Source organism: Loxodonta africana, chromosome 3 (assembly GCF_030014295.1).
Source record: "Loxodonta africana isolate mLoxAfr1 chromosome 3, mLoxAfr1.hap2, whole genome shotgun sequence".
Lineage (NCBI taxonomy): Eukaryota > Metazoa > Chordata > Mammalia > Proboscidea > Elephantidae > Loxodonta > Loxodonta africana.
Genome location: NC_087344.1, coordinates 2,836,185 through 2,863,936, shown reverse-complemented (window position 1 = coordinate 2,863,936; position 27,752 = coordinate 2,836,185). Strand labels below are relative to the sequence as shown.

Below are 27,752 nucleotides of genomic sequence, written 5' to 3'. Positions count from 1 at the left end.
CAATCACAGCTGTTCTGATTCAGGCTCTGGTCAGGAGATGTGTCATTCAACACAGAGCACCAAGGCCCAGGGTGGGGATGGTAATGCCCCATGGTGCCAACTTGGAAGTCACAGAAGGAACGTGACCCAGGCATCCAAGGCTTTAAAAACCGCATATGTGTACAGAAAGGGTCCCATGGCAATGGGCTTCTTAGGATATAGACCTTGACCTCTTCTGCCACCTTTTATATTACAGAAGAAACACAGATTTGGGAGTATATAGCTGGTACCCCGACAAATCACATTTAGCCTCACCTGTTTATGCTAACAATTACCCAGTTCTCCGTGGTACTCACCATTTCCTGCCTCCAGCCTCTTGAAGTCTAAGTGAATGTTCTCTCTACAGCCCAAGAAACCAGTGAAGGCAAGAAGGATGGGAGTGGAACCAAGGCCACTAGGAAGTCTGGAGGCAGATGAGTAATATTTGGTCTACACAGCCAGTTAGCAGTTGAAATCCTTACTCATGATTTTATAGATGTGTTAGGTGGTTGTCCTAGGTCCACAGCTGCCTAGACTGGACCACTTCTTTCTGATCACACCTGGGACCTGAAATGGAAGAAGAGGAGGAGTGGTGTGGGGAGATGGTATTAAGTAACTAAGAAGTATCAGATCCTTGGCTTCAGCTCTTTGCCTGGGCAGGGCTTCCTCCCAGGCTCAAGGCATTGCTCCACCTTGATGGTCTTTGCATTCTTTATGCAGCTCTACAGGTTTCAATCTTAAGGCAAGAAATCACAGATGGAGCAATTTCCTCATCCCAGAGCAGGAGAAGCATCCAGGCTTGACCAGCCTAGAAAATCTGAACCTGATTTTCACAGGGTGTCAGAGGCCCAAGGGTCAGACTGTGCTTTCCACCTGGATATCTATGCTCCTTGTAAATCCATATAGACATTTATATTTGATATCAACATGAGTGAATTTTCAGGGAGAACATATTTTTCAAATTTGGTCAATGAATCCATCAAGACTCCTTGATTTTTCATTATGTGCAGTTAAACTTTTCTTTTAATTCTCATTTCATTTATATCATTGCAAAACGTGATCTATAATTTTCCTGTCAATTTTGCAATAAACTTTCTTTCTTTCTCTTGGATCTTTTTTTTTTTTTTTTTTTCCACTCGGGGTTAAGGAGCTACACAGAAGACTGATTATGGAAGATCTTGTTGCCAAAACGAAAAAACATGGCTTCCATTCTTCATGGGATTGATGTCATGGGGATGCAAGGAGGAATGTGGGCATTTCAAAGATTAAATGCCAATCCCAGGCAGTGATAACCTAGAAAAACAAAATCACGTTTGAGAAACTGCAGCAAGGAAAGATGGACTCTTTTAAACAGATCTGGATCAAATGGTTATTACTAAAGAAAGAAAGTAACAAGACTACTTCCATAATAACAACTCCAGTGAATTAAAATTCTAAATATTACAAAAATGGATTATGTTAATGACTCTGGAGTTAGAAATGATTTCTCAAGCAGGACAAATTACACATCTTAAGTTTGAAATACCTGCAGATGCGACTTGATTCTTTAGTACCTACGTATTTATTTCTCTCTTTTGCTCTATGATAAAAGGCATCCTTTAGTTACACCTACCTTCAAAAGATTTAATATACACATTTACCTTCATTCCATATTATTACATTTGGTTTAAACACAAACACATTATTTCTACTGCAAAGGCTGCACACATTATTCATCAATTTAAGTTTCACTTCTTCATGTCCAAAAAGGTGTCATATAAACCAACAATTTCTGATAGTTAAAACACACACACACACACACAATTCATACTTATCCAAATAAGAACACTTTCTAAAATAATTATTTTCAAGAATGAGGAACACTCAGCAACACTGCAGCTGACCAGGACGTGCTAAAACATTTGGAACACATCCATAACGCACACCTCCCCAGACTGTCCTCAATTCCAGTATTTGCTGCTCTTACAATGGAAATGTGCCGCGTTTTTACTGCAAGGAGCCTCCAACCTATTAAGTGCGGCTATCTGGTGGCAGAAATTATGGCTGCCTCATTAGCATTTAATCCAGCACAAATCCTGTCTCTGTCTATGCTTAGGATCCCGGAGCAACACTGGGTCTATGATCTCTATTACCTGCTTGTCTTCTAGGTCAACCTCGTTCAGCCACATCAGGTGGGCCATATTGTCTCTGGCACAACTGTGGAGGAAATTTCTGCCTTAGAGCCAAATGATTCCTGGAAACTTGCCTCTTAATAAATATTTGCAGCCCGAGGTGGGGATAGCTATCGTTCCAAACGGGCGTACTAGTTCCATCCATGTTTCCTGCTACTTCATCTACGTCAAAGTCCTGTAACAATTAAACTAAAGGCCAAACCCTTGCCATGGAGTCAATCCCGACTCACAGCAAACCCATCTGGTAGGATACAACTGCCCCACACAGTTTCCAAGGGTGTAGTCTTGACAGAAGCAGATTACCCCGTCTTTCTCCTGCTCAGAGGATGGCGGGTTGAACCACCGACCTTTTGCTTAGCAGACGAGCGCTTAACCACTGCGCCACCAGAGCCCATTAACAAACTAGGGGAGGGGGAGACGCCTGCGAACAAACCCACTTCCTTGAGAACCACCAAGAGCTTCCGAACAGTCCTTGCCGGCGGGGACGCAGGCGGACGACGGAGCCCGGTGCGGGGCGCACTCAGGCTAACTCCCCGGGCCTGTCACCCCGCATTCCTCACAGACTCCCGGCGACGCGGACACCCCTGGTCTCCGCCCACGCACGGCCTCGCCTATTAACGCCCCGACACACCTAGGCCTCGCCCCCCTACCTGGCCGTCCCGACGCGGCGGGCGCGGGACTCCTCAGCCGGGCTGGGAGAGCACAGCGGCCGCTTCGCTGCGCCGCCGGCCGAGGCCCAGGCCCCGGAGAAGAGGCAGCGCCGGCGGCGGGAGGCTGCAGGCCAAGTCCGGCTACGGAGGCCCCGCGGCCCGGCACCATCCGGGGAAGCCGGAGACGCCGGGACTGCGCAGGAGACGGAGGCACGGCCTCGGAACCCCAGCGGGCCCCCCCCTGCCGGCGGGCTGGACCTGGTACCGGGTCAGCCCGGACGCCGGCGGCGCCGCAGAGGTACCTCAAGCCCCAGCCGGCCGACCGCGAATCATGGCTGCCGGCCGCGCACGCGCACTTCCGCTTCCTGAGCTGAGCTTTCGGCGGGAGGGGCGGGGTTCCGGCGCGGAGGCAGAGGGCTCCGCCCAATGGTGGGCAGGTTCAGGGACTTGGCCTTAGATTCTTCCTCTTGCCTTAATTTCCTCCCTAAACAGAAGCTGTAAAGCAGACACCCCTTGACAACTACTCAATACTCATTCATAGCCACCCTGTAGGACAGAGAACTGCCCCATAAGGTTTCCAAGGCTGTAAGCTTTAACAGACTCAGACAAATCTCCATAGAGCCTATATTTCTCCGAGGGCACAGTCACCATCCATTAAACAAACTAATAAACAATAAGGAAATGAATGAAAATAGATTGAAGGATTAAGGAAAAATAGACTACTTAGTACTTACTGAAGAAATACTCCTAAGACGAGGGACACCTCACCTAAGCCTAAGAAAACATTAGGGGCCCCCATACAGGAAATAAAAACTGGAAGGAAGGCAGAAGATGGTTTTCCTCTTTGATACTGTCATTCACTGGCTGGGTCTAAAGGTAAAGTCGTGTTGAGAACAGCAGCCGGATTCCTGACGGTAGGGCATACAACTTCCTTTTGTCGAATCAATTTGTAACTATAAACCATTGGTGCCATGAATAGGATTTGAAACAAGGAAACTCAGGAAGGAAAATTTTATAGTGAAAAATTCCTTTCCCCTTTCCTCAACACTACCAGCTCTACATCCTCCCTTATACTGGTAGTTTTTATTCTAGTTTGATTACTCATTTCACCTCCCGGTATCTTATGATAAAATTGTGCAGAATTAAGGGTAGTGGGTCCCTTGGTAACAAACAGGAAGCTAAGTGTGGGGGACCAATAAAGACCTCGCCCTATGTTCTTTATTTGTAACCTCTTTATTAAAGATGTTTTCCTAAGTATAACCTTTTTTTGTGAATTCTTTGAGTCGATCCAATGAGTTAACAAACCTGAGGACAGTTTCCTCTTAAATTTGTTGTAAAAACGGCATGAGGGCAGCATCTGGCCTCCTCTCACTTCATGACCAGAAAGGAGAAATCAAGATCAACAGCCCTAAGCTGATTCCTATGAGGAGGGCAGACGTGCCTTCTCTCTCCGCCAGCTTTACTAATACCGAAACCAACCGTTCCTCCCACGGCACTCTCTACTTCTCCGCTGGGTCCTAATTCACTGCAATGGCTACCCAGAATTCACAGACCATATTCACGATTACGGGGTTCGTTAGGGAAATAACAGGTTAAAATTCAGGCTCAGGAAACATTCAAGGATACACTTCTTCCATCGGGACAGCCTCTTCCAAGCCACGCTCACAGTTACGCCTCTCCCTGGCCCTAGGCCTCTGCCCAAAGGCACTCAGCTTTCTCTCTCCATGGGCTGGGACACGCACCATGCCATCTCCTGCGGCCGGGTCTCTCTTGCTGCTTCTCTTCAGCACTTCTCATCATCTTCAGTGTAACAGCTTGCTCCGTCTTCTAGGTCCAGGAGCTTCTCAGCACCAGGATCCCCCAGGTCCAAAGGATGTGCAGGCTCTTCCTTCTTGGTGGTGGTGGGATCTTCTTTCCTGCCCCAGGATGGCTCATGTCAAGCAAAAGTGACAAATCCCTTTATTGGACCACAATAACCCTGCCACACGGTCCTGCCCAATCACTTGGGTGAGAGTTACAAGACCACGGCTAGAAAGGGCCCACACAAAAGTCACCTATCATACTGCACTTGTTAAAGTGTGCCTTAGCTCCTTGTGGGTAGGGTCAGAGAAGTACTGTATGGGCACCTCGTTTGAGGAGTGTCCTCGTAACTTGTGAGCTCTGACCCAGATTTGGGTGGCCAGGGGCAGACAGAGAGGGCCACATGGACAGCTGGCAATAAGCATGGAGAAGTGGGAAGGTGAGCGCTGCATCGCCCCCAAGATGTATCTTGGGTTTGCTTCACACTGATCCTTACCATGTCACTGGCAATGAAGGTGGAATTTGCCACTTACCTAACACAGACCTACATCTGTTTAGTCAACAGGCTACGAAAGGTCTGGGTACAAGCCTCTTCCCGGTGTTGAGTCCTAGTGTTATTCACCGTTATTCATAGAGTCTGCCTGAAGGTAAAGCACCTGTGAAGCCTGATCATCTTTCCAGGTTGACTCTTAGTCCTTCTGGAAAATAATTCCCTCTAATATACTTACGTAGTTAATAATTCTGTCCCCTCTGAACGGAGCTCCTCATTAAACGTGAATCCGGTCTGTCCCATGATGCCCAGACTAGTAGCTGCTCCTCTGTAACTTTCTGCCTTGGGGCCCGTGTTGTTCAATGCACCATGCAGGTCATTGCCAATGTTTCGTACCCAAAAAGTAGGTTCCCCCACACTACTGTTAGGTGAGTAGTAGTCACCGTAGATGTAATTTTAGTCTGAGCATGCCATAAGATCTCCCCATAGCTTTTCTCATCTCATGGTGAGGCACTTTCCTATTGGAATTCGGATCCACAATGTGATGCCTACTGCTTTAAAAACATCAGAAATGCATTGTCTTTTTCTATTTTGCTTAATAGTTTTCTATGCAGAAAAACAAGGGTACTTGTGTATAGCGCACTCTAGTATCCCGGGCAGGCCATTGTTACATTTCACCCATTATAACCAGAGACATTTCTAAACAGGAGATCATCAAGGTTTACAGTTTTACAGTCATCAGTTAAATGGAAGTTGTATATTATAAGGTATAATGATCTGGTAGGAGATAGTGTCTGAAAATTCCTTCCCAAATGATAGATGTAACCTGAATAACAAGTCAAAAGACATGGGCACGTTACTTAAGCTCCATTCAGTCATTACCATTGGTCCACTTCATCATCATGTTCCATTTGACCCAGGCAGGTTGTAAAAACAGGGGTGGTCTTGGCAAACACAGGGCTTCACCATCCGGGACGTCTGGTGTAACTGTGCTAAGAAACATTGTTCTTTTGCTCCGAGTCTATCTTGAGCACTCCTTTAATGCTGGATTTCCCTCGCGGCATTATCATTTACACATTCCTTTACTCTCAATGACTATTTCTCCTTCTCTTCATTTGCAACTGATTTTTACACAAACTTTTCCACATGTGCAAGGGACATGGGGTTGGGCCACTCTGTCGAATAAGATAGGCAGCAGTGTTACTAATCTAGCCAACGCTATCTCGTCAGTCCACTACCATTCACATGAGCAGTGTTACACAGGTACAGAACTAGTGGGCTATCTGAACCACGGGACAATACATCTGCACCCACTGTCAACTGCTATTTTGCCACATGGAGGACAATCCCCCCCCATAGGCCCTTCTGAATTCTGACATACACATGTAAAGGTATGCTTAGTTTCTTTCTTACGGGTGATCTCTCTTTCTGGCATCCACAGGTCCAGCCATGTTCCTTGGAGCACTGCATGAGGTAGGAAAAAAAAGCTGAGGTGATGTGGGAAAATAAGGAAGTTGAGGTGATGTGGGGAAGAACCGTGAAGTCATACCAGCATCTTTCCCCAATGTACTCTTACCGTTCCCACAGAATATGGAAGGAATACATCTAGGGGTGCAATTTCAAGTTTCAATTAAATAAGCTAGCAATGGTTGTTCAAATAAGATACACTCTACCAGAATATCTGGACATTTTCTGGTCCAGAGTTGTCACTGGATGGAACGCATTAGCTGTCGCTGTAAACCCCCGCAACCTCTGTGACCAGGATGGAAGGCCGTTGTTCCATGGTTACTTATTTGTCACGGGTTAAAAACATAATTGTGAAGTTCATTAGCAAGTCTTTCCCAATCCAAGTCTATGCAGTAGATTAAACCTGGAGCGTGAGAATCTAAATTCTTAGCTAAGAGGTTTTCTTTCTGGGCCTAAGGAATTTCTCCTGGGATTTAGTCAATGCCATAAATAACACCACATTTGCATTATAATTTAGTCCCTTTAGTAATTGTTCCATCTTCACAAATAAATATTTCCCAGAATCAAAAATAAAGAGGCACCCATGCTATTATCTAGGATCAGTCTTGTTCTGAGGTATTGATATGAGAGTACAGACTGAGCTCCCACAGTTTAGCGCACATGGCTTTAATTCACGACCATGAATGAAGGTAAGCTGACAAGGAAGCAGCTGGTAGATGAGTATTACTGCTGCCAAGCCGGATCTTCACAGTGGCCCAACTCTACATCCCTTGCAAGGATGGGAACGTTTCTGTAAAAGTCACTTGCAAATGAACATTAAGTAGAAGTAGCTGGGGACAAACCATCCCATGGGACATTTTTGCATCAGTCTAAATCAACAGTTATTTAACAGCCAAATAAAACTCCATGAATAACTGCCATCCACTTTTGTCTGACTACGCTGGTTCTCGAAACCACTTGCACCCCAAGGTGAATCGAGAGACATCAGACCTGTCTTCTGCAGGCTCTATCTGCAAATAGCAGATTTCTGTTTTTCTACTGATTAGATCTTTCTCCTTTTCACAACATCCTTTTAATTCCTTCGTAGTCCCAATGCTCAGTTGTTTCTTTAAAGATGAAGAAGTCTGAAATTTTGAACTAGTGATGATATCCGGGATCTGTTTTATACCTAATTACTGTTGAACTATAGAAGTGAGTGCCTGTGAAACGTTTGTAGGATATTTTTTCAGCATTAAACTATTCCATGCAGTCTAAATCCAAAGTTTAGCAAATCACTTTCTTTTCCCCCTAGTGAAATGTGACTCTTAATGTAATTGAAATAACCACTACCATGAATAAGACACTGAGTTTATGTTAAAGATGGTGGAGTTTTTGGAAGAAGATAGTGATGATGGCGGCACTGCATGAAAAAAGCAATCAATGTCATTGAACTGTAAATGTGGGAGCTGTTGTGCTAGTGAAGGTTTCCGTGTATCTTTGCCACACACACAAGTCAGGCATGACAGTCTTCTGCTGAAAAGCCCCCATAACTTTCTATCTTGGATTTAGAGTCAACGGCTCTATATTTTATCTCCAACCCTGTACCTATTTCCTCGACAGAATGGCCCTCCATCCTAGATTCCACTACCATCCTTTCCCTCAGGAATTTATACCAGTTTTGTTAACCCAGCATCTTAGTAATAATGCTTGGCATATAGTAACATGACCAATAAATATTTGTTGAATGAATGAGAAAAAAAATTCAATTCCTACTTTTCTTTTGTGACAAAAACATTCGGGAACGAACAAAAATTTCCTATCGGGTGGAAAGTGGGGGTTCCCAGTTTAGGGTCTGCCATGGCTTAACACTGACCTTTGCAGCTCTGTCAGAAATATCACTGACTTCAGAAATTTTGTCATTCTCCCTTGTGTGAGCCCTACAATGAATTACTGATATCCAAGAAGGCACTTGTAAAGCCTTTAATAAAGCAGCTATCAATATTCCAGGACATAGTCTAGTTCCCAATGAAGTTAAGAATCCCCCTTTTTCCCCCAAAAATGGCCCCGTTGCATGACAGACACCAAACATATATTTAATGTCTATGTATACATCATGCTTGGCAAAGTAGAGGGTCCATAAGAAAGAGGAAGATCCCAAAAGAGATGGACTGACACGGTGACTCAATGTTGGGTTCAGGCATAGCAACAATTCTGAGGATGGTGCCGGGCCAGGCAGGATTTCAATCTGTTGTACTGAGGATCACTAAACACCAGAAGCAAGTTGATGGCACCTAACAAAACAACAACACACAATATTCCCTTTAAGTCCAGAACCATGATCTGCAGATGTAGTGACTGCCAGTAACTTGTCTGCACTAGCAGACTTAATTCCACACAAAACACGCTTCCCAAATTTCACGATGTCACCACGCATAGGAAGCCCTAAGTGGCCACTGTTATCCTGAGTACATGAATCATCAATAAATATTATTAAACCTACACTGTGAACAGGAATAGGTCCTTTTATCTGCAAAATGGGCTGTCTCCAGAACTTTTAATACTTTGCAGCCTTCAGTTAACAGATGCCCTCAATATTTTACCTCAATTTGTCAATATTAACAATTGGATTATAATTATGCTTTATGTCTCTGTGAAGCAAGGATTTGTAATAAAAGCAAACCGTGAGTTTTAAGATACTCTTAGTTTCTGAGGCCACAAGTAATCATTCTGTGTTTGCTGCTTGGAACCGTCAATCAGTTCTGACTCATGGTGACCCTATGTGGAACAGAACAAAACACACCCTGGTCCTTTATTATCCTCACAATTGTTGCTATGTTTCAGCGCACTGTTGCAAACATTTTGTCAATCCATCTTGTTGAGGGAATTCCTCAATAAGAATGGCAATAATACAATGCTTAATTGTGCTCATGAGGAACCTGTACATAGACCAAGAAGCAGTTGATTGGACAGAAGAAGGGGATACTGCATGGTTGAAAGTCAGGAAAAATGTGTGTCAGGGTCGTATCCTTTCACCATACTTATTCAATCTGTATGCTGAGGAAATAATTTGAGAAGCTGAACTATATGAGGAAGAATCCCTGGGGCATCAAGGCTGGCGGAAGACTCATTAACAACCTGTGAAATTCAGATGAAACAACCCCTTTGCTGAAAATGAAGAAGACTTGAAGCACTTACTGATGAAGATCAAGGACTACGGCCTTGAGTACGGATTATGGCTCAACAAAAAGAAAACAAAAATCCTCACAATTGTTTATCAATAAGGGACATCACGATAAACAGAGAAAAGATTAAAGCTGTGATGCATTTCAATTTACTTGGGTCTACCATCAACAAACATGGAAGGAGTAGTCAAGAAATCAAATGACCTACTGCGTTGGGAAAATCTGCCGCAAAAGATCTCTTTAAAGTGCTAAAAAGCAAAGATGTCACTTTAGAGACTAAGGTGCACCTGACGCAAGCCATGGTGTTTCCAATCGTCTCATATGCATACAAAAGCTGGACAATAAAAAAACCAAAGAAGAAATGGCTCCTCTGAATTATGGTATTGAAGAATACGGACTATACCAACGACTAAGAAAAGAGTGAACAAATCTATCCTGGAAGAAGTACGACCAGAATGCTCCTTAGAAGCAAGGACGGCGAAACTGTGTCTCACATACATGTTATCAGTAGGGACCAGTGCCTGGAGAAGGACATCATGCTTCGTAGAGGGACAGCTGAAGAGGGGAAGACCCTCAATGAGGTGGACTGACACAGTGGTTACAACAAAGGGCTCAAGAATAACGACTGTGAGCATGGTGCAGGACTGAGCAGTGTTTCGTTCAGGTGTACACACAGTCCCTATGAGTCAGAGTCAACTTGACGGCACCTAACAACAGCAGAATATAGGTAAACTTCAGTAACTGATTCCCAGAGTCAAAACAATTCCACCCACTGGAATTGACTGGAACACGCCAGATTCGCCAGTCAGCAAGAAGATGATATCCCTGGGCTGGTACCTCCATGACCAGAGTGAAGGGCCAGATTTTCGCTCTGGAGAAGGGACACAAACGTTGCTTTGAGGACTGTTAAAGTGTACAGCACGACAGATGAAGGGAGGACCTGCTAAAAGTGCCCTGACCCCCTTCCCGTCGACCTCTTCCTGAAGCGATCGACACTCCTGGCCTATGCATGCACCTTGAACCACAAAAATTACCAAAAGCAGGACTGTTTCAAAATACAGGTTCTGTGCCTGTGCTGGAGATAAGCTCCACGGCATCTAGGTCAGGTTGTGGGTCTGTGCGGGGCACCATCGCTATATATCCACAATGGGAGCCCTCCTGCAACGAATACCCAGCTTCTCAAAGCACCATTTTGAGGGACATTATTTTGAAATGGTGGGATGCAGGTTAAAATTTTCTGTGCAGTTTCCTCATTAGTAAACTAAGAATCATTATAATTGGGAGGGGAAACAGGAAAAGAATGAAAAAAATGTTTGGTAAAACACTACACATAGTGCATAATCCAGGCTTTCAGAAAATACTGCTTTGCATACAAAAAAACCTAAAGTACCTAAAATAGCGAGAGTGGTAAATTCTGAGTGGTTTTTGCATTCCCTTATAATTGTCTGACAAAATCAAGTTTTGTACAATGAGAACAGACTGCCTTACAATGTGAAAAAGTATAAATAAAAACTTTTAAAACATAGTTGGTAAAAAAAAAAAACACACAAAAGTTAAGACACCAAGAGTTCTTGAGATTTTGTAATAAAGTAAATTTTTATATAACCACACCAAAATAACATTCTGACACTTACTCCAAGTCATGTGCTACAAGCAGTCTGCTTACAACTGCGGAGTCTCCCCAGTGTGTGAGGTGTCGTCAAGCCTGGAGGAATGATGGACACTGAAGCGTGTCCGCGCACGCGCGCAAACACACACACACACACACACACACACACTTTCAGGATACCTTCTCACACGTGTTCGAATAGCAGAGAGAGAACTGAAGCTGTTTCCTCATTCCTTACATTTATAAAGCTGCTCTTATATGGTTGATCAGGTGTGAGCACTGGTGAAAGGCTTTTCCACATTCCTTACCTTTGAGGGGCCGTTCTCCACTGTGAGTTCTTAATTGCCTATGAGGAAGGACTAAAAGCTTTTCCCACATTCCTGACATTTAGGAGGCCACTCTCCACTGTGAGTCCTTAAATGGCTTTCCCACATTCCTTACATTCATCAGGCCTCACTCCACTGTGAATATCTGTATGTTTACTGAGGGACCAGGAAGAACCAAAGATATTCCCATATTCCTTACCATCATAAGGATGCTTTCCACTTTGAATTGTTTTACATTCAATGAGGGCTGAGAACTGACAAAGGCTTTCCCAAATTCCTTACACTCACAGGGCCTCTCTCTACCATGACTTCGTACATGTGTGCTGACGGATGAGGAACTACAGGTGATGCCACATTCCTTACATTTATCAATTTTCTGTCCAGTAAGAGTTTTCACATGAGTGCTTAGGGAACGAGAACAACTGCAGGCCACTCCACACTCCTTACACTCACAGGCATGGCATCCAGTGTGAGATCTGACGTGATGTTCAAATGAAGTAGGATTCCTGAAAGCTTTTCCACGTTGACGGCGTTCAGAGGATTTTCTCTAGTAGGGGTGCTTTTCAGGATGGTAAGATACGGAATCGTGCTGAAAGGTTTCCAGCCTCAATTACCATCTTTTCTTTCCTTGTCTTTCCCTTCTTTACTTTCATGGAGGCGCTCATCTGCATGCCTTCTGTCAAAAATAGGCAGCATGCTGTTAGAATTCAGTTTTTCATCACTTCATATACAGTACACAGTAAATGTGCAAACACTGCCCTGGGTTATCTCATGTTGAACAGACTGAATCATCTCATACAGGTCAAGTCTATTACTGCCACAGTGTTTCTAAATAAAGGGGCTTTCGGGAAAATGTGCACAAGTGAAATATGTTTCCCATACTCAAGATCTCGTTCATGTTTATGACAAGTCTGAAAATTATGCGAACACACAATTTTAGAGCTAGTTTTATGCACACTCAGGTACATACACACGTGCCCATTGCCGTCAAGACGATTCTGACCCATTGCGACCCTATCTATGTCCCGATACCTTAAGACTCTCTCCTGAGGTACTGCTCACACTTATGTGAATGGTACTCACCTCACATGCCTCCACTGGTTGTTATGCTGCTCTTCAATGACATGGAAATCACAGATTCCCCCCCACACACAGTGTAACAGGAGTTATTTTTCATGAATCGCATTATTAAATATTTGCTGGACACTGTTTCTCCTTTATCAACCTGCTGAGAAACTGATCCAATAATTTTAAGTGGAGTTTCACAATGTGAAACACAATGGCACTGAACTTTTATGAGGAACAAGGCACCTGTGACCACAGAGAGACTTTGAGGCATTTGGATGTTCCAGGATTTTGACAATGGTCAGAAGGGTAAGCAATGTGCTAAAAAATTATTCACTGAGGACTGAAAGGAACAGTGTCATAAACAGGGTGCAGTTAGGAAAGCGTAGCAGAAAGGCACTGCAGACAATGCAAGTGTGCAAAGGTAATACTGAAAACAAATGGGGAGGATCGGCTCCGTGGACACGGAAGGCGTGAGTGGATGACGGAAACTAAAAACAAAGGGAAAGTGTGGAAGTTTAACAGCCTCAAACCAAGAGATTTTTTCCAGTTGATTTACTCAAATATAACTCCCTCCATGCAGGGTTCATCCTCCAAAGGACTCCTGCCTTCCTGGTGCTCCCTAAGCCGTGGCTCTGAATAGGTCCTAGCTTGACTCTCCTTAGATCTTCTGCTGGGAGAACAAGTGGGTGTGGCTGACACAGTGCTCACAGGCAATGGCAGATCGTGAGGGAAGACAGTGGACGGCAACATTTCTCTGATGCTGGGCCAATACTTTGGTCTCCAGAGTCTGTACAGGTGGACTGGTATGAGTTTATCTGTAACAAAATCATTACGTCAAATTTGTAATAAACGCAGTAAAACTCTAATGAGGTATCAATCCACAACTCTGTGTCCAAAGTGACCCCTGAAGCCAAGGCACACTATTACAACACTTACAGGCCCTCAAGGCTTATAACCAGGAGAGAAACACAAAGTCAGTTTAACAGGCAGGTTTTGTCTTTCGGGGGAAAGACTCCAGAGACCAAGCTCCAAGGGCACTAGATGTCTGTTCTCTGTTACAACGTATTCCTGTTCCTCAACTCAAACCCTGAGACAAGCTCGATCAGTGCAATCTATTCACTGAGTAATGAAAAAAGTGTGAGATAACTGAAGTCCTCCTTACCAACTGAGGCCAGGTGGTTTGACACCGCCTAATTCCCATCTCAGTACTCTGTATGTTAATAGCCAGAACACAAAGCAGAAAGGAGAGACATTCTCTACAAGAGGAAGCCCTATTTACGCTTCAGACAATCATTTCTTTGCAGAAAAAAAGCAATTTCACCTCCATCCATAAGACCCCCCAGCACATTCAACAAAACATGAAGCAGGATGAGATATTAATAACTAGGGAACACTGATGGAACAGTGGCTTTTCCTTGTTTCCCTCAGCGACCATGAGAGGTCTACAGTCCTGGACAAACGGGCAACCCCGCTCAATGGGAGGTGACAAGACCACCTGCCAAAAAGTGGATCTTCTTTTAAGAATTATACATTTTTACATGTCTGTTACCTATTTTTTTGTAACTCAACAAATACGCTGTCATCCTCTCAGATTCTTTCATGCTAACAGGCAAGGGGATTGAAAAGTTAGCAGAGTTCAGGTGAGAGACAGAGAACACGAGAATCTAGACGAGCACACAATTCTTAAACTTTTGAGCCAATTGTGAGTAACCACACCACTGAACAAACTTATACCCGGAAACACATACAATACACTCTGCTGTTGTAAAATAACAAAATAGCATGCCCTTCTGTTTGCTGGCCATGAAGAATGGCTCAAGATTCCCATTTTGTAAGGTAGGTTTAACAGTCAGTTTGCCCATGAGTACTAAGAAACTTACACTCCTCCCCCGTGGAGGTTCTACTTCACAATTTTTTCACGTGGATAGTCCATAAAAGCCATATGAGCATATGAGTACGTGAACAGTGATGCCTGGAACTTCCCGGCCTGTAGGGCCCACTAAAGAGTAGAGTGTGAGAAACAGATTGGTTTCAACATCAGTGAGGAGACAAAAGGCTGCTGTATTAGAGGAAGGCTCCTCTTGTCAGGGCAGTGGGTGAAGTGAGCTGCCTAGGTCATCTGCAATCATTCCTGGAAATATGGTTTCAAAACTTCCATCTTCAGGCAAAATCCAAAAGTCTCCTCCATCGCAGGGAACTAGGTTATGCAGTTCAAAGTCAGCAAAAATCCCAACACACATTACCACGATATATATTAATTTAAAAATTTCATTTATTGAGCAACTACTACATGGGAAAGGTTTTGAAAAACCATGAAACACCAGTTATGACAACTCAAACACACAATGTGAAACTGGTTCATAGTTATTTCAGGAAACTTAAACAATTAATCGTATGCTCAATGCTGCCCAATTAGAATGTAGATGACCCAGGGTTGGAATGCAGGTCCATTTGTGTTTGAAGCCCAAATTCCTTAGAAGTCCATTTCTGTTCCTATACACACACTTTTGCTGTTATTCTGGTTGTTACTCTAGAATAACAACATGAATGATCTAGAGCCTGACGGGGCACTATGGCAAGGAGACCAAGGAAACATCCTACTCAATTCAGACATTGAGATCTTCCCAGCAAAGTCCTGTGTGTCAGGTATACTGCTTGCCTTACAGTCCTTACCTCTGGTTGCTTCATTTAATAAAGTTGATTTAGGTAAAGTTTACACACAGCCTATCTCTTGAGGGCACAGGTGACAGAGATGTGAAGAAATCAGAAATATCCAAATGCTTATAGATCATAAATACTACTGGTGTGGACAGTAAATCAAAAACATACACTTCAGATGCTCATCAACTTCAAGTCCCAATGTACAGGCCTAGCAGAAGGCAGAAACACTGCTCACTCCAGAAAAGAGAAGCTGATTAGCAATAGGCGGAAGATAAATTGGGACACTGGAAAACTAAAAGCAGCATAAACGAAGAACATAAAAGGAAACAAAAAAAAGACACACTGACAGCAAAAATAAATACATTACATGTAATCCAGCATGGACTTGGAAGTCATTATTCCTACCTTCACTACATGAAAAAGGCTGAACAAACTGAAAATCAACAATTCTTCTCAGATCCATCAGAGAACTGAAGTCATAGGCAAAATGCTTTCCCCCAAATTGGACACACAGTCAGGCAAATATAGAGAATGACCTTTTATGGAAGCAAAAGCCTTGGAGAACTTGCTGCTGAAGCCAGTCCTGGGGTAGAAAAACTTAAACTGAATTGACTGATAGCACAAGACTCACTCTAGGTCTGCTTGAGAGTCAAATATCAGAACACACACTCATACGGCGTCTCCCCTCCATCCCACACACTTTCCTGAGTTTTAGCTCCAGGAGCCCTACCAGATTCTCATCGTGATGATGGGAGAAAATTCCCCTCACGTTCCCAGCAGGAGGAGGGAAAAGTAACACAAAGCTTCCTGTTCTCCTTAAAAAGGTTTGCGCTCAAAGAAAAATACGTGACCAGATCTTTAACTAACTGGGGTTTTAAGGATCTGGGGGAAGGGAGAGACCCAATAGCAATTCCATCTAGGATTTCTGTCTCATCTAAGGGTAGAGGAGGAGAGCTACGAGCCACTTGTGAAGGTGCCATTTGAGGAGATCGGGCTCACCAACAGGCTGAAATCCAATCCTAGGACTATAGACTGCTTCCTCCCCACCCCACGAGTATACCATCGTATCAACAGGGATCCTGTATAATAAAGGGGGATTAATTTTTTTTTTTTTAAATGTTTAAGATCTAATTTAAGAAGACATCCCTAGCGAAGTCCAAAGATAAGAAGGGAGAGAAACAAACAAACCAACCAGAAAATTTTAGCCTCTCACGCCTATGGATACAAGAAACTTAGCCCACCCCACGTCTAGCCACATAAACATAAAACATCACAGTGAAGGCCGATTAACCAGTCTCTTTTTATCCACAAGAGCCTAAAGGTGGAAACAGTCTAAATGTCCACTGACAGATGAATGGATAAACAAAGAAAAGTGTTGTTGTTGCTGTTTGGTGCTGTTGAGTTGGTTCCAACTCTTGGTGACCCTACGCAAAACAGAATGAAATAACTGCCCAGTCCTGTGCCATCCTCACAATTGTTGTTATGCCTGAGCCCATCGCTGCAGCCACTGTCTCAATCCATCTCATGGAAGGTCTTCCTCTTTTTCGCTGACCCTCTACTTACCAAGCATGTCCTTCTCCAGGGACCGATCCCTCCTGATAACATGTTCAAAGTATGTGAGACGCAGTCTCGCCATCCTTGCTTATGAGGAGCACTTGGCTGTACTTTTTCCAAGACAGATTTGTTAGTTCTTTTGGCACTCCATGCTATATTCAATATTCTTCGCCCACACAATTCAAAGGTGTCAGTTCTTCTTCAGTCTTCCTTATTCACTGTCCAGCTTTCACGTGCATATGAGGCGACAGAAAACACCATGGCTTGGGTCAGGTGCACCAGTTTTCAAGATGACATCATTATTAACGGATGTTTGCAACAGTTTCTTCTCATTTTGAGTAGTGCCACGTTAACAAATGAAAGTCCTGAAAGTTTGACTCCAACCACATCATTAAGGTCGACCTTCCTTTGAGGGGGCAGCTCTTTCCCAGTCGTCTTTTGAGTGCCTTCCAACCTGAGGGGCTCATCCTCCAGCACTACATAAGAAGATGTTCCACTGATAAAAGGTTTCTGCTGGCTAAATCTTTTCAGAAGTAGACTGCCAAGTCCTTCTTCCTAGTCTTAGTCTGGAAGCTCAGCTGAAATCTCTCCACCATGGGTGACCCTTCTGGTATCTGAATACCGATGGCATAGTTTCCAGCGTCACAGCAACACGCAAGCCCCCACAGTACGACGAACTGACAGACAAGTGGAGGAACTGACCAGGTAGTGGACTTCTAAATTTCTTGGCACAGAAGAGTGAACACTTCCAGGTTTACATCCATTTTTTGAAACATCTCAATGGGTATTCCTTGAATTTCTGTAGCCTTGTTTTTCACCAGTACATTCACCGTACCTTGGACTCCTTCACTCAGTACCATTGCTTCTTGATCATATGCTCCCTTCTGAAATGACTGAACACCGACCAATTCTTCTTGGTACAGTGACTCTATGTATCTCTTCCTTCATCTTTTGATGCTTCCCGCATGATTCAATTTTTTGCCCATAGAGACCTTCAATATTGCAACTTGAGGCTTTTTCTTCAGTTATTTCAGCTTGAGGAATACCGAGTATGGTTTTCTAACTGCTGGTCTTCGCATATTTCATTATAATACTTTGTCTTCTCGAGCAGCCCTTTAAAAACTTCTGTTCAGTTTTTACTTCATCGTTTTTACCACTTGCTTTAGCAATTCGATGTTCAAGAGCAAGTTTCAGAGTCTCTTCTCACTTCCGTTTTGGTCTTTTCTTTCTTTCCTGTCTTTTTAATGACCTCTTGCTTTCTTCAGGTGTGACTGTCCTTGATGTCACTCCACAACTTGTCTGGTCTTCGGTCATTAGTGTTCAGTGCATCAGATCTATTCTTGACAGGGTCTCCAAATTCAGGTGGGCTATACTCAAGGTGGAAATCCTGGTGGCGTAATGGTTAAGTGCTATGGCTGTTAACCAAGAGGTTGGCAGTTCAAATCCGCCAGGCGCTCCTTGGAAACTCTACAGAGCAGTTCTATTCTGTCCTATAGGGTTGCTATGAGTCGGAATCGGCTTGACAGCAGTGGGTAGTTGGTGGTGGTGGATACTCAAGGTCGTCATTAAGCTCTCCTAAATTTAATTTTTGTCAGCTTCAACTTGAACTTGAATATGAGCACTGCACAGCTTGTTCTGCAGTAAGCCCCTGGCCATGATCTGTCTGATAACAGGGAGCTTCTCTATTGCTTGTTTCCACAGATGTCATCAATTTGATTCCTGTATATTCCATCCGGCAAGGTCCACTTGTATAGTCACAGTTTAAGTTGCTGAAAGGTTTTTTGAATGAATAAGTTGTTGGTCTTACAAAATTCTATCATGTGATCTCTTGCATCGTTTCTATCACCAAGGCCATATTTTCCAACTACTGACCTTTCTTATTTCCAACTTTCGCATTCCAATCATCTGTAAATACCAGTAAATCCTGATTGCACACTTTATCAATTTCTGACTGCAGAAGTTGGTAAAAAAAAAACTTCAATTTCTTCACCTTTGGCATTAGTGGTTGATGTGTAAATGTGAGTAATACCTTAGTGTTAATTAGCTGCGTAAATTGGAGTAATAGTAATATTAACTGCTCTTCCTTTTAGGTGTATGGATATTATTCTATCACTGACAGTGTTGTATTTCAGGATAGATCTTGAAATGTTCTTTTTGATGAAAAATGTGACGTTATTCTTCATTTTGTCATTCTCAGCATGGCAGACCACGTGATTGTCTGACTTAAAAATACCAATACTGGTCCATTTCCGCTCACTAACACATATGATATCGATCTTTATGCATTTCATTTTTGATGACTTCCAATTTTCCTAGATTCATACTTCATACATTGCACATTCTAATTATTAATGGCTGCCTGTAGCTGTTTCTTTTCATTTTGGGTTTTGACACATCAGCAAATTAGTGTCCCCATTAAGGTCGACTCTACTTTGAGGAGTCAGCTCTTCTCAAGTCATGTTTTGAGTGCTCTCCAATCTGAGGGGCTCATTTTCTGGCAGTATATTATACAATGTTCTATAAGGTTTTCACTGGCCAGATTTTTTCAAAAGTATATTACCAGTTCCTTCTTCTAGTCTGTCTTAGTCTGGAAGCTCCCCGAAACCTGTCCCCCATGGGTGACACTCCTGGCATTTGAAATATCAGTGGAATAGCTTCCAGCATCACAGCAACATGCAAGCCACCACCGTACGACAAACCCTCATATGAGTGGTGGAGGATCAGTATAGGAATACACAAATAGATCCATTGGAAAAAAATACATAGCCCTGGAACAGGCTCACCAACTTATATGAAGAATTGTCTAATCACAGAGGAAGCACACTACAGGGCACTGCCAGAAACTTCAGGCACTTTAATATGTGGGGTAGAGTCAACTAATTATCTAACTGGAACAATGAATGTATTCCTACATACTCCACATGCAAAAATAAATTCCAAGTAGATTAACTTTAAATGTCAAAATGTAAAATAACACGTTCAGAAATTATAAGCACAATTTCATGACATTAGTAGAGAGAGAAAAAAAAAAAAAAAGACACAAAGGAAGAGATTGAAAATTCAATTATATTAAAATTTAGGACTCTATCGAAGGAAGCAAAAAATGAGTGAAGACCATAAGTTACATACTAGGGAAAAATTTTCCAATGAAACTATACTTTTCCAAACTCTATAACGAACCCCTAAAAAGTCACAGAATGGCAAATTTACAGTGGGAAAACACGCACAGCCTTGTCACTATTGCAGTAGTGCAAGATCACTGCAGAATAAACTTAAAGTAACATACTATTTCATAAGCTTTACAAAGCATAATTTAATACATTTGAGAATCCCCATGTTGGCCAAAACAAATGGAACAGATAAAATACATATGCTTATTTTGTGGAAGGGAAAATGGGTAGAGAACACTGTAATTTCCTAATCAATTTAAATTTGGCTATGATCTGCAACTCAGCCGTTTTCCCTCAGTTGGAAGTTATTGTGCATTTAGAGCACGGAAAAAGAATGAACAGAGCAGCACTATTCACAAAAGCAAAACCTAAACTTGAAACTTTAACAATGCCGGGAATGACAAATTGAAGAGGAATGACATTGCATCAGGATTGGAGGAAGATTTATTAACAACCTGCATTATGCAGATGACACAACCTTGTTTGCTGAAAGTGAAGACGACTTGAAGCACTTAAACTGATGAAGACCAAATATCATAGCCTTCAGTATGAATTACACCTCAACATAAAGAAAACAAAAATCCTTACATCTGGACTATAAGAAATATCATGATAAATAGAGAAAAGACTGAAGTTGTCAAAGACTTCATTTTACTTGAGTCCACAATCAACATCCATAGAAGCGGCTGTCAAGAAATCAAAAGACACTGCATTAGGAAAATCTGCTGCAGAAGACCTTTTTAAATTGTTAAAAAAACAAAGATGTCACCTTGAAGACTAAAGTGTGCCTGACCCAAGCCATGGTTTTTTCAATTGCTTCATATGCGTGCAAAACCTGGTAAGTGAATAACAAAGACTGTAGAACGATAATCAATGCCTTTGAGTTGTGTTGGTGATACTGAATACACCATGGAGAGCCAAAAGAACAAATCTGTCTTGGAAGAAGTACAACCAGAATGTGCTTCAGAAGGAAGGATGGCAAGACTACCTCTCACATACTTTGGACACGTTATCAGGAGGGATCAGTCACTAGACGACATCATGCTTGGTAAAGCAGAAAACCAAAACCAAACCTGATCCCGACTCATAGCAACCCTACAGGACAGAGTAGAACTGCCCCATAGAGTTTCCAAGGAGCGCCTGGTGGATTCAAACTGCCGACCCTTTTTCGTTAGCACCCATAGCTCTTAACCACTGTTACCAGGGTTTCCTTGGTAAAGCAGAGGGTCTGAGAAAAAGAGGAAGACCCTCCATGAGATGGATTTACACAGTGGTTGCAACAATGGGCTCAAGCATGACGACTGTCAGAATGACACAGTATTGGGCAGGGTTTTGTTCTGTTGTACATAGGGTCGTATGAGTGAGAATTGACTCGACGGCATCTAACACCACCACCAATAAATATTTTCCACCTAAAGTGGAGTAACTATGGTCCACAATGAACTTGCTAGTTCTATTCGTGTTTCTTACTACTTTATCTATGCCAAAATCCTATAAAATTAAAAAATCAAACCCCTGCCATGGAGTCAATCCTGACTCACAGCAAACCTATCTGGTAGGATACAACTGCCCCACACAGTTTCCAAGACTGTAATCTTGACAGAAACAGATTGCCCCATCTTTCCTCTGCTCAAAGGGTGGTGGTTTAGAACTGGTGACCTTTCAGTTAGCAGACGAGCGCGTAACCACTGCGCCACCAGAGCCCGTTAACAAACCAGGGGAGGGGGAGACGCCTCCCCACAACCTCGCCTCCTTGAGAACCCCCAAGAGCTTCCCAACAGTCCTTGCCAGCGGAGACGCAGGCGGACGACGGAGGCCGGTGCGGGGCGCGCACAGGCTAACTCCCCGGGCTTGTCACCCCGCATTCCTCACAGACTCCCGGCGACGCGGACACCCCTGGTCTCCGCCCACGCACGGCCTCGCCTATTAACGCCCCGACACACCTAGGCCTCGCCCCCCTACCTGGCCGTCCCGACGCGGCCGGCGCGGGACTCCTCAGCCGGGCTGGGAGAGCACAGCGGCCGCTTCGCTGCGCCGCCGGCCGAGGCCCAGGCCCCGGAGAAGAGGCAGCGCCGGCGGCGCGAGGCTGCAGGCCAAGTCCGGCTACGGAGGCCCCGCGGCCCGGCACCATCCGGAACCCCAGCGGGCCCCCCCCCCGGCGGACCTGGTACCGGCCCAGGCCGGACGCCGGCGGCGCCACAGACGTACCTCACGCCCCAGCCGGCCGACCGCGAATCATGGCTGCCGGCCGCGCACGCGCACTTCCGCTTCCTGCGCTGAGCTCTCGGCGGGAGGGGCGGGGTGCCGGCGCGGAGGCAGAGGGCTCCGCCCAGTGGTGGGCGCGTCCGGGACTTGGCTTTGGATTTGGGGTCTCTGTCTCTTTATCCTCCATAAACAAAAGCTTTAAAGCAAACACCGTTGACAACTAGTTAATCCTGACTCATATCAACCCTACAGGACTGAGTAGAACTGCCCCAGGGGTTTCCAAGGCTGTAATCTTTACGGAAGCACACTGCCACATCTTTCTCTTGTAGAGCCGCTGGTGGAATCCAACTGCTTAACCACTGCGAATACAAAGGATTCAAATTGACTACATCTGTGGTGGAAACAGATGATGGAAAAGCTCAATATCATCAGTCAGAACAAGGCCAGGACTGTAAAACACCACCAATTGCCCCTATGCAAGTTCAAGTTGAAGGTGAAGAAAATTAGAACAAGTCCTATGAGAGTATGACCTTCCTTATACTCCATCTGCATGTAGAGACCATCTCAAGAATAGGTCTGATGTGTTGAACACTAATGATCAAAGTCCAGATGAGTTGTGGGACGACATCAACGAAGTCCTACATGAAGAAAGCAAAAGGTCACTAAAAAGATAAGAGAGAAAGTGAAGACCAAAATGGATGTGAGAACAGACTCTGAAGTTTTCTCTAGAATGGACTAGCTAAAGACAAAGGAAGAAATGATGAAGTAAAAGAGCTGAACAGATGATTTCGAAGGTCAGATTGAGAAAGCAAAGTACTACAATGAAATGTGCAAAAACCTAGGGGAAGAACATGCTGGGCATTTCTCAAGCTGAAAGAATTGAAGAGAAAATTCAAGCCTTGAGTTGGAATATTAAAACATTGTCGTTATGCTTGAGCCCATTATTGCAGCCACTGTGTCACTCCATGTGGTTGAGGGTCTTCCTCTTTTTTGCTGACCCTCTACCATGCATGATATCCTTCTCCGGGGACTGGTCCCTCCTGATATCATCCTTGAAGAATGTGAGACGAAGTCACACCATCTGCTTCTCTTGAAGGATACTGTAGGCAAAACATTGAACAACTCAGGAACCATCAAAAGAAAATGGAAGGCTGTAAGGTAATGCTATTCAGCTATATGCATACCTCCTAATGGAATCAGCTTTGCTCTTCCCCGAAGCATGCTGGGGATGAATTCAGGATGGACTCAGGCTAAGGTACAACGGTGGGAGTGGCATGACTGGGCCAGCGCCCAAGCATGAGGAATGCCTTAGCAACAGGAAGGAAAACATCTGGGCCTGGGCGTGAAGTCCCTGGGAACACAGACTGCCCAAGAACGTGGGAGAAAAACAACGAGCCTTGGTCCTAGCTGGAGTGGTACATAAGGTTGGGTTCCTTGCTAGGTGGTTGCAGAGCACTGAACTGGTCCAGCTGCCGTCCCTTGCTAGGTGGTTGCGGGGTGCTTAACTGGTCCAGCTGCCGCCCTGAACCACGGTCCCATAAGTAAGCTTCCCAAATAAACCATACATATGTCATGATCACTGGTTCCAGAGTCTTTCCTAGGTCTCTTGGAGATGCAGCTAACCTTGGGTTCAGGTGCCATTGGGTTGTTATCCAACAATTGGCAAGCCAGCCAGGAGACTGAGGAAACCTCCATGAGTGCTGGACATATGGCAGGGAGAGGGACCTTGATGGTAGGAATCCCTGGATGGCCCCTGTCCTCCATGTATGTGGCGGGGAGGGGGGGTCGTGGCTATGGATACCTGGATCCCACCGCATGAGTACGGGGACGCTCCAGAAATGCCTAAGGGCATTGAAGATATGCTGTGTCAGCTGGAGTCCCCAAAGCGAAAGCCAGATGGCCATGCTGAGGCGGCTTGTGTGGGGTGGCTTCTACTGGCAGCGCTGAGAGGGGCGTCCGATGCGGAGCCAGCCGCTAGGGCCCTAACTAGGCAGCTGGAAGCAGAGCTGCAACTGGAGGGTTTGCGGGCAGCATACTCCTCCTCCACTGAAACATTAGTGCCCCGTTTGCAGATGCAAGAGGCATTTTCGGGGGACATCCTGGGGTGGCCAACGACCTCTATGTGGGGAGGTCTGGCCCGTATGCTTTTCTGTGGGAGAAATCCTGGGGTGGCCAGCCAAGCCTGGCTAGCTCAATCGGTAGAGCATGGGACTGGAGCTACTTGGAGGGGATAAACAGGTCTCTGGCGCTCAGAACGCCCTGTAACACCCAGTGCAAAGCAAGAGTTAAAACAGCAGGGAAAAAAGAAAAAACAGGAGTAAAAAGCCCGTCAGGATAGCTCGTGTTGAGCGACCTTGAAGAGACCTCAGAATTCTCTGACAGCTGCCCCCACCAAGGTAACTGAACAGCAACCTAGCTGTAGCTGCAATGGTAAGGGGAAAACTAAAAGAGGGGGCCCACCTCCAGGTTACCAGGTAAGTGGGCTGGACCCATGCTTGCACTTGGTGTGATGGAGGTGTGGCCCCATAAATGAGTGAGGGCTCTGCCAACTTTTCCCAGATCTTTCAGAAATAATTAAGATTGAGGATTAAGCCTAATTCCTCTGTTACCAACGAGGAGCAAAGGCCTTGTGTTAAAATTAAAGTCCAGTGAGGTATACTTTGGGTCTGAGGTCACTCTCACTGAGACACTTACCCCAGCCTGACTATGGAGAAGTCCCTTGGAGCCCCTACAACTCCTTACTGCAGGTACTGATGATGTCGATGTATTAATGCACACCTTTGTAGACTTTTGCCTCCAAGTCCTGATGGGAATTGCTGCAGTTAGGGCCATTTTTAGAGGGGCACGAGGAAACTGTGACATGGGCTATAGCTAACAGCCTGGCCATTCAATCTGGCCACTGAAAACCCTCGGACTGACATATAAAGCAATCCCCTACAGAGATGAGACATCTGGACGAAATAAATAACAAAAGCAGTTCTGCTCCTGAGAAACTTTTGTTACTTGTGTGGATAGTCATCAGAAAAGCCCCTGTGCTGAGAGTGGAAAACAGCCAACGAGCAGACCGGTCTTACCAGCTGACTGCAGAGGCTGAAGCATTGTCTGCTCCAGGGTGAAGAGATGTGCAGTCGACCACCTCCTGGATGTAAGAGAGAACCATCCATGGAGATTCACACACCATCCTAGACGGGGCCTACATACATGGACTGCCACTGCCATCAGAAAACGCTGGACAACACAGAAAATCTGACCTGCCTACAAGACCCTGGCCAAGACTAAACCTGTGCAGGGACAGATTCCCGAGCCAACAGGCCAGGGTGTTCTCAGCAGGCAAGTCATATCAGGGCATTTTATCCCATATAGAGGCTTCCACTGGATCTTCAATGAACTCGTCACACTCTTTATCACCCCAAGACGTAGGGGCAAAGGAGCACTTCAATGGACAGGTTTAAATGGCTGATGGGAGGGGACGAGACAACCCCAGCCTGGACCATGCATCTCAGACAAGCAGTCTGGGGTCTCAGTGCAGCAGTTCCCTGCAAGGGCATTTCTTATTTGTGCCGTATGTTTGATCAAACTATCTATTCTATAAAATGTGCGTCTTTGGTGTAAAATTGTTCCTGACAAAAGATCTGGGTTCCACAAAGGCACTGACCAGAGCCCACAAGAGGAGGCCAAGCCTATGGCTCCCTCTGCCAAGGGGTGGGAATTTCCCTCACCCCTAGACTAGAGGTGTGGCCAAGGTGCACCACAGGTGCGGGAAACCATCTGCTGGGTGACAGGGGGCCAGAGGCCACACACTGAAATGATCATACTCTGGACCCCCACTAACGAACATGTTCTGGCTCTGGTAGACACTGGAGCAAAGTGCACCCTGACGTATGATAACCCAGGTAGGTTTAAAGGGCCACTAACACCTATTGATGCGTACAGGGGTGGGGCTGTCAGGGTGCGCCAAACTAAACCAGTGCTACAGATTGGAAGGCTACCCCTAAAGGCCTACCAAGTATACAGAGCCCCAATACTGGAATACGTTCTGGGCAGAGATACCTTGTTGCGGCTGGAGCTGCAGACCTCCGGTGAGTTCTACCTGCAAGTGAGAGCCATAAAATCTGTAGTACAAGGTAATGCTAAATGGTTCCCTGTGCAGTTGCACTCCCCAGCTCTGGTCATGGCCCTTAAGCAGTACTGCCTCCCTTGCAGACACTGAGAAATCACTGAGGCCAGGTGCTACACCCAGTGGGGATTCTGAGACCAGCCAAGAGCCCCTTCGATAGTCCTGTCTGGCCGATGCACAAGCCGGACAGCTCCTGGAGAATGATGGTAAACTACTGGGAATTGAATACGGTGACTCCCCCTTGTTTGCAGCTGTACTCAACAGCGCAGAGATGATGGGGCAAATGGGGCAGGCGTTGGGCACTTACCACTTTGTGCTTGATTTGGCTAATGCTTTCTTAGCACCCTTCTACACCCAGACAGACAGGACCAGTTTGCCTTCAGTTGTGAGGCGAGGCAGTGGGCCTTCACTGTGCTGCCACAAGGGTACCTGCATAGCCCTACCATATGCCATGGCATGGTTGCCACCGACCTCGAGCAGTGGATTCCCCCTGCTGAGGTGGCCGTATTCCACAATATTGATGATGTCATGCTGACCTCTGACTCCTTTGCTTCTTTGCAGACTGCAGCTGGCGAGGTAGTCACGCACCTCCAGTCGCGGGGATGGGCAGTGAATGAGGGAAAAACGCAGAGGCCTGGCTTGTCAGTCAGGTACTTGGGTGTTAATCTGGTCGGTAAGATGAAAGTGATGCCTGAAGCGGTGAGAGATAAAGTCCAAGCCTACCAATGCCCAGAAACCGTGAAGCAACTATAGGCAGTTGTTGGGCTCCTGGGGTACTAGGACCCCTTGACACCCCATTTAGCCCAAACCCTATGGCCCCTATATAGGTTAGTGAAAAAAGAAGTGAGACTGAAGGAGAAAGAAACAAAAAGATTGGATGAGAAAGTGATATAGGGAGCTAGAGGGGAAGAGAAATGAGAGAGAGACAGGTGAAGCTGGGGAGAGTTCTAGAAAGTGAGCCCATAAGAAGAGAGACAGAGAATGTGAAAAAAGGAGCAGTGTGGGACTGAGAGACGAAGGAAGAGGAAGCCTTCCAGCAGGCAAAGGTTGCTGCAAAACAAATACAGGCTTTAGACGCTTTAGGAGTGTTAATACAAAGTCAGCCATGCAAATTGGACCGTAGCCACGAGAGAGTGTCACTGGGATTTTGGTCCCAGTTGTGGTGAGGAGCAGAAGAGAGGTACAGCATGTTGGAGAAACAGTCATACACAGTGTATAATGCCCTACTGCAAGTGGAAACCAGTCTTTATAAAGGGCCAATTCCCCTTCGCTGGGAGTGTCAGAA

General features: G+C 45.0%; 1 protein-coding gene across 17 annotated transcripts in view; it reads right to left on the bottom strand.

Annotated features, from left to right (window-relative positions):
* LOC104847125 (zinc finger protein OZF-like) overlaps nucleotides 1–27,752 on the bottom strand; it is a 181,325-nt gene that overhangs the window by 32,902 nt on the left and 120,671 nt on the right. For 2 of the 17 annotated variants that reach the window (XM_064280193.1, XM_023541237.2), the window contains exons 1-2: nucleotides 2,840–3,095; nucleotides 501–585 (exon numbers count right to left, since the gene is read on the bottom strand). Coding sequence is in view for 11 of the 17 variants with exons in the window: in XM_064280189.1 (XP_064136259.1) it covers nucleotides 336–338 (3 nt within the window). In the remaining 6 variants the exon portion in view is untranslated. Of the gene's footprint in view, nucleotides 1–335; nucleotides 2,797–2,839; nucleotides 3,096–12,145; nucleotides 19,987–22,107; nucleotides 22,181–22,353; nucleotides 22,413–27,752 lie in introns of those variants that run through there. The other 15 variants (XM_064280191.1, XM_064280192.1, XM_064280189.1 and 12 more) reach the window with 14 other exon arrangements.